Source organism: Tenrec ecaudatus, chromosome 9 (assembly GCF_050624435.1).
Source record: "Tenrec ecaudatus isolate mTenEca1 chromosome 9, mTenEca1.hap1, whole genome shotgun sequence".
NCBI lineage: Eukaryota > Metazoa > Chordata > Mammalia > Afrosoricida > Tenrecidae > Tenrec > Tenrec ecaudatus.
In genome coordinates this window covers 148,726,954-148,740,414 of record NC_134538.1, presented here as the reverse complement: position 1 = coordinate 148,740,414, position 13,461 = coordinate 148,726,954, and the positions used below count along the sequence as shown (strand labels likewise).

General features: G+C 54.2%; 2 protein-coding genes across 3 annotated transcripts in view; both read right to left on the bottom strand.

The window, feature by feature from the left end:
• STRIP2 (striatin interacting protein 2) overlaps positions 1-1,897 on the bottom strand; it is a 33,547-nt gene extending 31,650 nt beyond the window's left edge. The window contains exon 1 of the mRNA XM_075557728.1: positions 1,772-1,897. Coding sequence (XP_075413843.1) covers positions 1,772-1,897 — 126 coding nt within the window. The remainder of the gene's footprint in view (positions 1-1,771) is intronic.
• Positions 1,898-8,063: 6,166 nt separating this feature from the next.
• Positions 8,064-13,461, bottom strand: part of AHCYL2 (adenosylhomocysteinase like 2) — a 140,210-nt gene continuing 134,812 nt past the window's right edge. For both annotated transcript variants that reach the window (XM_075558650.1, XM_075558651.1), the window contains exons 13-17: positions 12,685-12,783; positions 11,412-11,480; positions 11,225-11,303; positions 9,878-9,998; positions 8,064-9,502 (exon numbers count right to left, since the gene is read on the bottom strand). In XM_075558650.1, coding sequence (XP_075414765.1) covers positions 9,496-9,502; positions 9,878-9,998; positions 11,225-11,303; positions 11,412-11,480; positions 12,685-12,783 — 375 coding nt within the window. In that variant the 3' untranslated portion in view covers positions 8,064-9,495. The remainder of the gene's footprint in view (positions 9,503-9,877; positions 9,999-11,224; positions 11,304-11,411; positions 11,481-12,684; positions 12,784-13,461) is intronic.

Sequence of the window (13,461 nt, the reverse complement as noted above, 5' to 3'; positions counted from 1 at the left end):
GCAGGCATCACCTGAGCCTGGCTCCTGAGTGTTGTGGCCATGGGCGAGGCCCTACCAGGTGAAGCTGCTCCGCTGCTGCAGGGAGGGAGGGTGGAGGGAAGCTAATCTTCCTAGGCGGACAGCCCAGAGAGGGGCTGTCACTGCAGTCCAAGACAGTTTCCAGGCAGAAGTGCAGCCTCGGGCAGGCAGGAGGTTACTGCAGTGCAGGTGGGAAGCTGGGAGTCCCTGGAGGCTGAGCTCATGCAAAACGGGGCTGCAAAGTCCCATCTCCAGGGGCTGCAGCCATTAAATGAGATGATATCCACCAGGTGTCTGACCTACTCATGCAAAATGTCACCAGGGCCTGGTGCTGAAGACAGGCTGGAGATGGGGGAACAGGCAGTCCGCATTCCTCCAGTGCACGGATCATTCTGAAATGATTTTGTCGTTTATTTCCCTTTGTGTATTGCCTGCCCCCTGCCCCTTCCCCCCACCTTCCCCACTGGCTATTGTTGGTTGCACCCAGGCAAGAGACCTTGGCCTGATTGTCTGGCACCCAGTACAATGCCTGGCCCACAAAAAGAACTCAACAATTGTTGGATTAATGAACAACTCGTCCTTTAAATTTCTTTTTTTTTTTTTTAGCAAGAAACATATCTCCGTGAGGAAAAGAGGCACAGAGTGCCCAGAAAAGCCAGCTTGGTAGGCTGGCAAGAGACAGATGCCCTGGTAGATGGCACACGGATCTAGCAAAGCAGGCGGTCTCCAGGTCGGTCCAGCCTGGCCTCTGAAGGGAGATGAGACTTTGGGGCCAGTCTTTTTCCCTCTTCCACTTCTACCTTCCCATGGTTGGGGTGGCTTCCTCCTGTGCCCCTCTCCCAGGGAAGAGCACACATGAATACATGACCAGCACACTGAGCAAGCCCTGGAGGGCTGGGCTGGGGCAGAGACCCTGCTCCCAGTACCAACTCTGCGGCGGGGCATGGGTGATGAAGAGGATGGTAGTCGGGGACTAAGAGCCACTCTGCATGGGCGTCTGTTAGGTGGTGGAAACCTGATTGTATAGGCAAACTAGAACCCAGGGACCAAACCTCACAGACGCAACGGTTAGGCTGGGAGCAAACCCGGGCGAAGTGTCCTCGTCCCCACCCCTCTGCGGATGTGTGATCTCAAAGCAAGTCATTTCTGTGCTGCCCTGAACGCCCACCCCCCCCCCCACCCCGCCCTAGGAGGGCGCCACCTCTGTTCTGAGCTTCTGGATGGAGACTGGCTTTCTTTCCCTCTCCCCTCTCCCCTCCTTCTCTGTGTGTGTGTGTGTGTGTGTTGGGGGGTGAGGGGAGTGCTTTCATCTTGCTGGAAAGGGGGACTGGGTGGTACGGTGCTCCTTCCTAGTCCTGGGACAGTCCCACCCAGCACTCCCACTGCACCTTCTAGCCAGGTGGGGAGCCGCGCCCATGGACAGCCGGGTGGGGAGCCGCGCCCATGGACAGCACCCCTAGTAGGGCTCTGCGGGGAAGGCCGGTCACCCCGCCACGCGAGCCCTCCGGTCGGAGACTGGCTTCTAGCCTCCGTGACCAGGGCCACTCACGTCGCCGCCTCGCGCTTCGGTTTGCTCCTCTGTAGAATGGGACCGCGAGTCCCCGCAGCAGGGCTGGACAGCAGCTGGGCTGGGGACCCACCGAGCCTCACGGCCCGCGGCGGGAGGGTGCAGGGGGGGGGGCCGGGGCCGGGGGCTGGCAGCGGGGTAGGGTACGCGCGGAGTCACCTCCACCGCCGCTCCCGAGCTCCTCACCTCCGACTCGCGCCGCTGGTTCCGGAAGCCCTCTTGGCCCTTGGGCGCCGCCTGCTTCCCTTTGCCGCCGTTGCCGTTGCCGTTGGCCGGCGAGCTCCCGGCTCCGGCCGCCGCGGGGTCCTCCATGCTGCCCCGCTCCGCGGCCGCCGGGCTCTGCCGGAGCTACAGCTGCCGCCCCGCCGCCCCGCCGCCCCGCGCCGCGCGCCGGCCCCGCCCCTCTGTCGCGATTGGCCAGGACGTTCCCCGATGCCCCGCCCCGCGACGTGATTGGCCACCCGGCCCTGGGAGCGGGACTGGGAGGAGGTGGGGGTTCATTCAAGGCGTACTGCGGCGTCGCGGGAACCTCCCGGACCCGCTCTCCGCTCCCACCTCCGAGCTCGGGCGCGTTACTGCTCGGCTCCGCGCTCCCTTTTCGGGGTTCTAGCCTCCGCCTCCAGCTCCACTGCAGTCCGCTTTCCCGTTACCACAGACCCCTGCCCCCAACTCCTGGCTCCTGCGCGTGTCCCAGATCCCGCTGCAGTCCCTGGGGCGGCCGGGGACCCCGCAGAGACACCTTGCAGCTGCCCCTGGAAGCTCACATTTTTAAAGGGAACGCTCCACTGGCCGCCGCCGGAGTGAGGAAGAGGCAGGGGCTGCAGGGTGGGGAGGCTTTTCTGTTCAAGCGGATGCCCTTGATGGCTGCCCCTGGCCATCCACCTGCCTTTCCTTGCAGTTTGGGGCGCCTTTGTCACGGGGTGCGCTCGGGAGTGTCCCCCGCCGACTCCCCAGGCTTTCATCCCTCTCCCCAAGAGCCCCGAGTTACTGGGAAGTTGGGGGTGGGGTCGCAAATCAGGCAGCATGGTCTGCCCTCTCCCTAATTTTCGCCCGTAGCAGGTTAAAATGAGTATCTAGGGCAGCCTAGACTGGTCAGAAGCCTCTCCAACAAGCCCCCACCCAGCAAGTCGCTCTCCACGGCCTGGAAGGGGTTAGGAGGGGGCCGGGTAACTGAGGCGTCACTCTGCCAGGCACCGCACTAGGCTCTCTGTCTCTTCACTAACCTTCCTGAGCAGAAACCAAGACTCACAAACGCAGTTCCTCCTCTCAATTCCGGGGTATGACATGACGCGCGATCCTGCCCCAGTGGCTCTGAGAACCAGCTCCGTAGGAAGGCTTGTTCTCTCCAAGGGGTTCCTTCCTTAAAGATGCCATTTGGGACTCACCTCTTGCTCCAGGAAGTCTTTTGACCCTCCTCAGCCCATTCAGGCTGCCTTGGTGCCAAGCAGTGTCCTGCCTGGATGGAAAACCCCAATTTCCCCAGGGCCCAAAGGAATCCCTGTCTTACTGGTAAATCATGTAGGCTTTACTTTTTTGTTTTGTTCGTATCCAACCCTCGGGTTAGTTTATGTGTGATGATTTTGGGGGTGTGACATAGGTGGATGCTCATGTCATGTCTTAAGGATGACTCGATCCCTTTCCCAAACATCTCTCCCTCCCACTCTTCCCTCTGCTAGTCTATAGGTGGTAGCTCAAGGCAGGGTTGGGGGGGGGGCATTTCTTGCAATTATTTGGGTTTGATTTCTCTGCTCCCCAACATCCCCTTCCTGCACCCACCCACTTTCTTTTCACATCCCGCCCCTCTATCATCCCACCCCCACAAGCAGGGATATATAAACTCCTGGAATGGAAGGCCAAGTCTTGCTCATTTTGGTATGCCTCATTTACACTTGTTTAGCACATGGTTTCTCAACTGCTGTCCCATTAGCATTTGGGGCGAGTTTATCCTTTGTTGTGGGGGGCTAGCTACACTGTGCATTGCAGCATGTTTAGCAACACTCCTGGCTTCAGCAGCACCCTCCTTCTGTGTGACAACCAGAAATGTCTCCAGACATTGACCTGTGTCCCCTAGGGGCCCAACTCTTCCCAGTGGATACCCACTGGTTGAGTAGAATAGAATTGGGTTTGACTCCTGCCACCACCACCACCACCACCACCCCGAAAAAATGCCTTGGCTCAAGCCCTAAGCAATTTGATTTTGGGAATTTTTGTGTGTGGGGGGTATAATTTGTTAAACTCTTAGAGATTCACGCTCCGCTTTAAAATTCACAACCCACGCCTCGCTCATCCCTGCTTCAGAGTGGTAAACCTGCCACTGCACAGCCCGTGGGGGCTCCTCAATACAAGACATTGCTTCTCCCTCTCGTTTCCCCCGTACTTCTCTTTCTAGCCACTGGCTAGGACGGGCAGGCCCAGGATTTCACCTTCTTGGTATGAGCTTTGTCCCCCAGCAGACTCCCCATGAGAGACAGCAGACAGGCGGGGCCCACGTTGAGAAGTTTTGCTTTTGCTGCCTGCCTTGTGGATAGAGCAGGAAAGGTTATCTTCAACTGGGAGAGGGGTTGAGGATCCATGCAAGGCCCCTGCCCATGGCTGACCCCAGAGCTCCAGCTGCTTTGGAGTTTTGGGAGAAGAGATGCTATCGAGTGGTGCTAGCAAGCTTGCAGACTCCACAGAGACCTCACTCCATGATCTTTTCCATGCCCTCTGCCCGCCCACCCCCACCTCCCACCTCCCCCAGGGGATGGGGAGGCAGTCAAGGTCAGAGCACTGACTTTCAGTGCTTGTCACAAGGTGGAAGGCACCTGGAGATGCAGCAAAAAGCACAGATGCAGTGAAAACGTCCAGTCTACAGGAGCCCGGGTGGCATAGTGGTTACTCACTGGGTTGCAAGTCACAAGGTCCACAGTACGAAACCACCAGCTGCTCCTTGGGAGAAAGGTGGGGCTTTCCATTCCCATGGAGTCAGTCTTGGAAGCTCACAGGCAGTTCTACCCTGTCCTACAGGGTTGGTGAGTCGGCAAGGACTGGATTGATGTCAGTGACTTATAGCAACTCTGATGGTTGTAGTGGCTATGCATAGGGCCGCTAACTGTAAGGTCAGCAGTTTGAAACCATCTGTCAGGTCCAAGGGGAAAAGATGAAGCTTCAGTTCTACCATGTCCTATGGGGTCATTAGAAATTGCCATCTATTCGATGGCAATATAGTTCTTTGTTTTGTGTAATAATTATTGGAATTGATAACCCCCCCATCTTTCAGCCTATTTGTCATCAAAGGAGCGGAGGTACCCATAAATATGAGTCGTGGGGTGCAGTAGCTAAGTGCTTCGGGAAGGTAATGACTTGAACCCGTCTGTCAACAATGCTGTAGAGAAAGAGGGAGCCCTCTGCTTCTGTCGACAAGCACCGCCTTGGACTCCCGGGGTAGTTTTACTCTGTCCTACAGGGTGGTCAAGTCCATTGACTGGACAGCAGTGCATGGGTTTTTTTGGTTTGGGGCCTGCACTACCAATTCCCCTGGCTCCCTCTCTTTAGTCCTTCCGAGTCTACTGCCAGGGGGTAATTAACCGGTGTCCTTACAAGGCTCAAACACACACCCCTTCCCCTCTAACTGGCAAAGGTCAGAGACGTGGTGAAGCAGAGACAGCACCTGACCTGAGAAAACTTAAGGATGAGGGACAAGAGATCTTAAAGGCCCAGGTTTGGGAGGATAATGTAGCAGCAAAGGCAGAAAGGGTACAGGTAGGTGTCATGAGGCCAGTTATAGGGCCCTGGATGAAGGTGAGGAAGAGATGTCAGACTCTGCAGAAGGCATTTTTAATACCTCAGGTCATTCGATCCCTACTCTGGGGCAGTGGTTCTTAACCTTCTTAATGTCACCACCCTTTCATACAGTCCCTCACGTTGTGGTGACCCCCCCAACTATAAAATTATTTTCGTTGCTACTTCATCACTGTCATTTTGCTACTGTTATGAATTGGGGGACCCCTGTGAAAGGGTCGTTTGACCCCCAAAGGGATCGTGACCCACAAGTTGACAACCACTGCTCTAGGAGATGCCAGTACCTGGAAGAGGACATCGTGGGTGGAGAATTGGTGAAAGAAAGACCATCTAGGAGATGGATTGGCACAGTGCCTGCAACAGGGGGCTCAAGATACCGATTATGAGGTGCAGGTCCAGGCTGGCCGAGTTTCATTTTGTCGTCGGCATTTCCTTGATGGCACCCAACGACTACATACATCAGTGCCAAACAATTTGCAGGCAAGAAAAACACAGCTCTGAATGGTCACACCACTTCAAGCTCAAACTCCAAACTTCTCACCATACCCTGTGGAAGGGAGACTTGCTCAGCAGTGGGCAGCCTAGGCTGACCCGTGAGTATGAAACTAAGACCCGGGGGTGTCCAAGGGTCCAGACTTCACAGGGGCCAAGATCTGTGGCTGGAGAGCAAGTCCAGGCTCCTGCTGCGTCCTCCTCCTCCGCACTGCAGTGGCCCTGGCTCGGAGTCATTCCCTGGGCCCAGGCTTTTCTAGCCCCCAGGCACTTAGCTTCAGTAAACGGGAATCTGAGTGGCAGAGGATTCTGAGGCATGGGCGGTAATAGTATGTATTTTTTAACCCATGTTGGCCCCGTGACCTGTAGAGCCAGTTTAGGTCACTGAAGGAAGAAGGTAGTTGAGAAGGAACAGAGAAATGGACCACCCCCCCCATCCCCCCGCCACCTGTCGGGTTCTGGTGGCTTTAGGCAACCTAATTCAACCCTCCCTCCCTAGGGTTTCACACTGTGGGGTCCTCTTGTTCAGGCTGGGGTGCTGACTTAAGGTGGTACACATGGGGCTTGGAGCCAGGCGGTAGTGCAGCTGTCCTAAACGTGCCCAGGATGGTGGCTCGCTCACACAGCTGTTGATCAGTGTAGGGAATCTTCCCCACCCGTGTATTGGGAAGGGTTCCCCATCGGGGCCCACATCAGGCCTCTGGCTTGTTGCCTGCAGACTGCTCTCATCTCTGCCCAGTCGCTAGTTCACAGACACAAGGCATGCACTGGAGACAAAGAATTCATTTTAGGAATATTTTATTTGTCTTTTGAGATTACATGGTCATTATTGCTGATCTAATACAATCACTCAGACATAGATTTCCAGAACCTCTTGGAGAAGGCGATCCTCAGAGGTCTGTGTGGTAAGATGATCATGAGAATTAGATGATTACTTTTTTTGGATATATATAATATATATGTATATATAGTTCAGAACTTGTCCATATATAATTTGCTGGTGTTGCCTATTTTCGTTCTGTAATTTTCCTTTGTTAAAAAAGCAGAATGCAACAATGCATTTTGATTTCTTTTTTAAAACCGTGACAAAGTGGATTTTGAGAAAACCACGGGGGCAGCAGTTTCAGATCTGTTCAGAGAAAAGTCAAGCAGCAAAAAAGCTTTGCAGGAAAAAGTGTGAGGCCACAGGCAGCCAGGCTCCAAGGGGTGTTGGGGGTAGGGGTGGGGGCAGCGGCAGGGAGGTGGGAAGGCAGGAGGTGGTCAGATCAGAGACCTGGGAAAATAAACTGAACATGTCTATGAAGAGGGTAACTAACCAACCAGCCAACCTGAAGAGTAGCTCTAATTCATTGCAGAGAACATGGTAGGGATTCCCTCCAAGCTTCCAGATACCAGCAGGTATCAATGACTGATGAAACTGGGTCGAGAGAGAGAGAAAGAGAAAAAGAGAGACAGAGAGAGAGAGAGAGAGAGAGAGAGAGAGAGGCAGACAGACAGACATAAGGAGATATCTGAAACTCGGAGGCAAGCACCTCACCATATGCAACAACTCCCCAGCTAACCTGAAGCTGCTGAGGGAGGGTCCCTGTTTATTCACAGCACGATGCCCTCAGCAAGCTCACCCCTGGAGCCGAGAGAACACTGGGCAGGCACACTGAGCAACAGCAGGCTGCAGCTTCTGGCATGAGAACAAAGGAGACCAGAGGCCAGAGACCTGTCTGTGGGAATCTGCTCTGGAAATAAGAGGAGGTGCAGAAACAGCCAGTGAACTCAGGACAACTCTGGGAGGCCAGAGAAAGGAGGGAGTGGCCTGGGGGGGGCTTTCAGCAATTGTGGTCTTCCTTGCAGGACAGGCGCTACAGATGGGTGGGGGACATTTTTCTAATACTTTCTCAGACACATGGCTCCCGAAGAGCCAGTCTCTGTGGGATGAACCTGTTTACTATTCCAAGAGACAGACAGACATCTAGCCAAGTGTCACCTCTCTACTGCCAAAAGTAAGGTCACTTCCAGACCAGCCCTGAGGGGACCCATGAGGGGGCACTGGAGAGTGTGGACCCAGGAGGAGAACCAGAGTGGAAGGTCACAGTGACCCTGGTTGGTCCGGCCTGTCCTGGCCGTCATATCATATTGGTCTTGAGACTTTGAGGCAGCCCAGCATGGGGAAAAAGTGGGGAAACAATCCTGAGAGTTTCAATATGGTAAAGTGTGAGTGTGTGTGTGTGTATGTGGGAGGGGGAGGCCGGGGAGTTGAGCGGAAAGGTGGGGGCTTCTCTACTTCAAAATCCCAAGGGACGCTGATCTTTAGCTCTTAGAACTGGCCTTGTCTCACTGCGGTCTCCAAAAGCAGTCCTGCTCTCAGGTGGGAGGTCATACCAATCACATCCACTCTGCGTCCTCCTAATGGTGAAGCTGCTCCAGAAACGGACACACAGGATCCTTAGATGGAGAGGTCAGAACATAGAAAGATACCACAGTAGAGTCCAAAGAACACAGAGCAGATCGCAGAGGCATTAGCTCTTGGCCACGGCCAGAGGTGGTAGCTGTCTGATGAGGTTCAAACCAGCTCTGATCAACTGGCCACAGAGTACGGGGCCGTGTGTAGAGCTTAGCCCGGAAGCTGCCCTGCTCTTCCCGGGAGACAGACAGACCCTGCTTCTGCGGGCTGAGTGACTTGTTCTATTTCTGAAGCTCGCACTCTTCAAGTCCCCTGGAAGGTCTGCTTTCCTCTACTCCTTACAGAATTTTCAGAAGTTGCTTAGGAAGTAGCAGAGTCCTAAGAAGCCATGATTTTGGGGGGGGGGTTTTCCCTCCAAAACAAGCTCTCTTTTAGAGAGGAAACCAACCTGGGGGGCCTTTCCTGGGGCAACTCTCCAGGTAAATGACAGGGAAATAAAACTTTGGGTCCCCACTTCCTGAGTGGAGTGGAGTGGGGTAAAAGGCAGCAAACAGCAGAGCGGCTGAGATGACAGGGGAGGCACGCTCCAGGGCGGACACAAGAGATCAGGGGGAGAGGGAGTCCTGGCTAAGGAAGGAGCCTCTGGGAGGCACAGGCACAGCGGGGCTCTGGTTTAGCTTGCCAAAGCCAAAGTCAAAGCTGTAGCACTCCTTCCTAGCAGCCGTTTCAGAAAGAAGGCAGTGATCGTCGGGGATGGTCGAGGCTGGCCACCCAGGCCATGGTCATTCAGTGGCTTCTACCAGGCCTCACATGGGGAGGAGCTGGAGCTGAGCAAGGCAGCTGCTGAAAATGTAGTCCAGCAGACCCAGGGAACAAGGGGTCGGGAAGGCCTGGACGAACCCCTGACCCTGGACAAGAGAGAATGGCATCGGCTGAGGTTTCAGATCAACGGGGCTTGAGGCAAAGATGCACTGGAATGGTTACCCCATTTCCCTCCTTCCTCAGCCTGTCCTCTGTGGCTCTCTCAGCCCGTGGGGCAGTAACCACACTCTGGGCCAAGGCGACAGGCACAGGATTCTAGATTTTAATAAATAAATAACCTAACATATGGTCTACAAGGTGAGCACGGCGGGCAGCTCGGATGGGAGAAGCAGCTTGCTGGATTGTTTCCTGTATAGTAGTGAAGCAAAGACTTGGAGTTCTATTCCTTAAACCTTCTTCTGGCTTCAGTTACAGGAACTTAATACCTGGGTGGAAAAAGAAAGATGAGACTGAGATGCTATCTGGTTGTGGGAGGCTGGGACGTGAAGAGCGGGGCTTTCCTGGAGGGCACACGGTAGCGGTCGATACCGGTGGCTCTAGTTCACCTGAGTGAAAAAGACCAGCACTTCTCCATCCATTATGTGGGAAGACTCATAGCAAGAAGACGAAATGGAGAAAGGCAACTCAGAAACATGATGTTAAATGGCCTCCGAGAAACCCTCAGGAATTGTGGTACAGGGGTAAGGCCCCTCTTCTGGGTTCGTGTGAATGGGCAGAGACCAAGTTCTAGAGCAAGTTCTTCCATCCACCCCCCAGACTCCCTCCCTGTTTTACATAGGGGGGTGGGCGGCCCAGGGCACCTGTAGTAATTAGGCTTGAAGGGTCCGTTCTTGTTAAGACCCAGATACTTGGCCTGCTCATCCGTCAGCTCTGTCAGGTGGGCATCAAAGGTGGGCAGGTGCAGGCTCGCCACGTACTCATCTGAAACAGACCACAACCCCCCTGCTTTCAGCCCACATGCCTTCCTGGCTGCTGGCTGCCCGTGGCAGGCTTTAGGCTTGGGGAGGCACACTTCCAACTCCCAGGGCAGAATGGAAAAAGCTCAACTTCAGCTCATGGGTCCTCAGGCCTCAGGCCCAGTGCTTCCATGCCAAAGGTCTCAAAGGGTGGAGGGGCACTCAAAGAAGCAGGAAGTTTTGTGGCGGGCAGGGCAGGGCAGGGCCTAGAGAAGGGGACTTGACGTCTGTTTTGAACGCTCTGTTCGGTGGGTCACTCAGGACGCCTCCATCTTTCTCCCATGGAGCGGTGGCTACGTTCGAACCGCTGATCTGCTCGCTGTCCAGCACGTATCCACTGTCCCACAGAGCTCCTTCAACAAAGGCTCCTGATTCATAAGTTTACGTCATTTCCCCCATGCTTGTCTGGTCTCCTACCAACTTTATCATGCATTCGGCCAGAATATGGGCGGTTTGGGGGTTTTTCTTTTTGCTATCCTGGTATCAAGCAAAACAGACTCAGAGGGGATTTAGTCCCTTGAGAGTTTAAACATACAAGATCAATTCAGGTGTGTGAGACAGGTTCTTAAAAAAATGTAAGACAGTTTAATGTTTCCTTTGTAACAGACCGCTTAAGGACCGAGGCTCTTCAGCCTCTCCTTGGGCCTGAAGCAGAAAGCCAGGGTTAGAAGTTGGGGCATGGGAGTCCTGCTGGGCCCGAGACTTTACCCTCTCACTACTGTGGAGTCAATGCCGACTCAAGGCACCTCCAAGGACAGGGTAGAACTGTCCACGCAGGAGTCCGAGATGCACTGTCTCCAAGCAGATAGCCTGGTCTCTCCCTGCGAAGTTCGGCGTGGCTGTTTAGCAGCCTAGCACCGACCAGAGCCAGTCGATGTCACATGGGTCTCCTCTTCCTGGGGAAGCGGTTCCCTCCTTCAAGACTCTTGCATACAAGATCCTTAAAGAGAGAAAATGCTTCAGATGCAAAGGACGTTCCATGGAATTGCGACGAACCGCCATCTCAAGGGCATTCCAGGTAGAAACGGGGTATGGGGGAGCAGCTCACAGGAGCGGAATCTAGTGGGAGTCCTTGCTCTTACTTTAGAAAGATGAAGACATCCCATCCCCCCTGACTCCGTAAGGAACGGAGGTCTTTGGGCATCTGCACCTGTTCTCCATGGCGACTCTGGGACAGAAATGCATGCTCACCCATTTTCTTGGGCAACAGGTAGACATCCTGCTTATAGCGACCCTCGGGGGCATTGTAGAGCTCAATCAGGGCGAGGGCCTGGAAAAGCAGAGTGAGATGGATGCTGACAACGTAGCCCAGAGCCGGCCAAGCCCCAGAGGTGGGGTGGCACCTGCCAGGCCCACCACTCCCCAGCCTGGAGCTCACCTGCGTGGTAGCTGTGATGGACAGCACGAAGGTAGGCACGGTGGAGCAGCTCAGGTTCAGCAACCGGCCCTGGATCGAGGGTTCACAGAGAAACAAGTCGGGCAGAGGCTCTGCAGGGAGAGGAGCCAAGCCCACTGCCCCTCTCCAACCACTCCCCATCAGCCCTGCCGGGCAAAAGGGGTGTGCAAGAAACAGGAATTCACCGAGTGGCATGAACTGAAACCATAAACACTTCTGGAATTTGCTGTTCTCAGCCTCCAGAAGGCCCGGCTTCAGTGTGGGCCTGCAAGGGGCGGTCTCTGCAGGTCCCTCAAAGAATGGTTCCATTTGGTTTCCTGAACCCCAGCGGTCTCATATTCTGAATGGGTCCTCCAGGGAGCAGAAGAGCTGGAAACCCCCCAACACCACCCTCTCCCACTCTGTTTACCAAGAGGCTTGGCGGCTGTTTTTGTGCAAGGACAGTCGCCAAGAACAGCTGTGGTGCTTACTCTTTGGTCACTGAAATTACTAGCTGCAACCTCTTGGGGCAATTAGAAAAGTCACCAGGTTGCAGGCTGCTATCAAAGTGATCAAGGCATACTGAGCAACCTGCTCAAGCCTCTTCACACACTCCGAAAAAACAACTCAGTCCCTCAAGTATTTAAGATGCCTCAAAGGATTGGAGGCGAGGAAAATGGGAAGAGAAATGATACTTAAACATGAATTTATGGGCTCCCAGGAAAAGATGGTTATCTTTTACCCATTCATGTTCAGTTCCTTTGATTGAAAACTAACTGAAAATCGAAACCCAAGAGAAGGGCTTTCTATCATCCTTGTTGTAGCCTGGTACCTGTCCTGGACTCAGGACAATGGGCTCTCCGAAATGGAGAACTCCTAGCAGCAAAGACAGGACTTTTCCAGAGCTCTGCGAACACAGTTACAGCCAAGAGCCTCCACGTGCTGCTTACTGGTGCAACCAGCCCCCAAAAGCCATCACCTCTTCATGAGCTTTGCTCACAGTGGCTCTGCTTCTGTCTGTTAATTCTTTCCCCAGTAACAGTCATTATCTGACTCAACCACAGAGTGACATGGAGAGACAGCATAATTGGTGAAGAGCTGGGACCAAAATAGTTTCTTTAATTGCTGAATGGAAAGCCCTTATACAATCAGAAGTAAAACCCATTGGTAAAGTGAAACGTGTGCTTCAGCGGAGCTGGAAGTCTGAGCAAGCGCTGGGCTGAGGTGCCAGGGGTCTCTCTCCCCTCCACCTGCCCCTGCCGGCTCCAGGCCTTACCTCGGCCAGCAGTACTATCCTCTTGCCATCTGGCCATATTACGTGGTCCACTTGGGATCTCACTCGCTCCCAGGTCAGTTCTGGTGTCCGCAGACTTGCCTGAAACACATCAGCAGGCACATTGTCAGTGACAGGGGCTCCTTTGGGGTCGGCAAGCTGACCCTGTTTCACAGAGAAACTTAAGAGGAGAAACCGGCATGCCAGGTAGGAAAGACCTGCCCAGATCAGGTTAGGATCGGTCTGTTTCAGGGAGTTTAATCTCAGGCCTGGGCTGGGCTGGGGGTGGTGTCAAACCACAGCATATACTGTGCGCCCACTCTCTGCTGAGCGTAGTACAAGGTGCTATGGGAAATACAAAAGAAACCAAAGGCATGCCTTCTGCCTCAAAAAGCTCACACTTAAGCGGGGGCCTCAAAACAGTATTCCCATGGGGCAGGGGAGTTTCCAAAACATGCACAAAGCAACATGCAACAAGTGTAAATCAACACCGTGCAAACTGAACACATAGTGCTGAAGCAACACAGAAAAACAGGGATCGGTGCCGAATGGGATTAGCTTGAGAAGGCTGTGTCCTACACATAGCATGTGGGGGACCCAGGCTCTGCCCTCCTGTGCCAGCATCCCCTGCTCCACTCTCTCTATGGTGGTGGAACCCCCCTAAAGTGAAAGCACCTTCGTGACCTAGTGCAAGTGTCAGGTGGCCTCTACAGAGATGCTCAGGGGAGCGTGAATCTCTGAGGCTCACCCTCCTTGCAGTTCTGCATATTGTACGTTCAG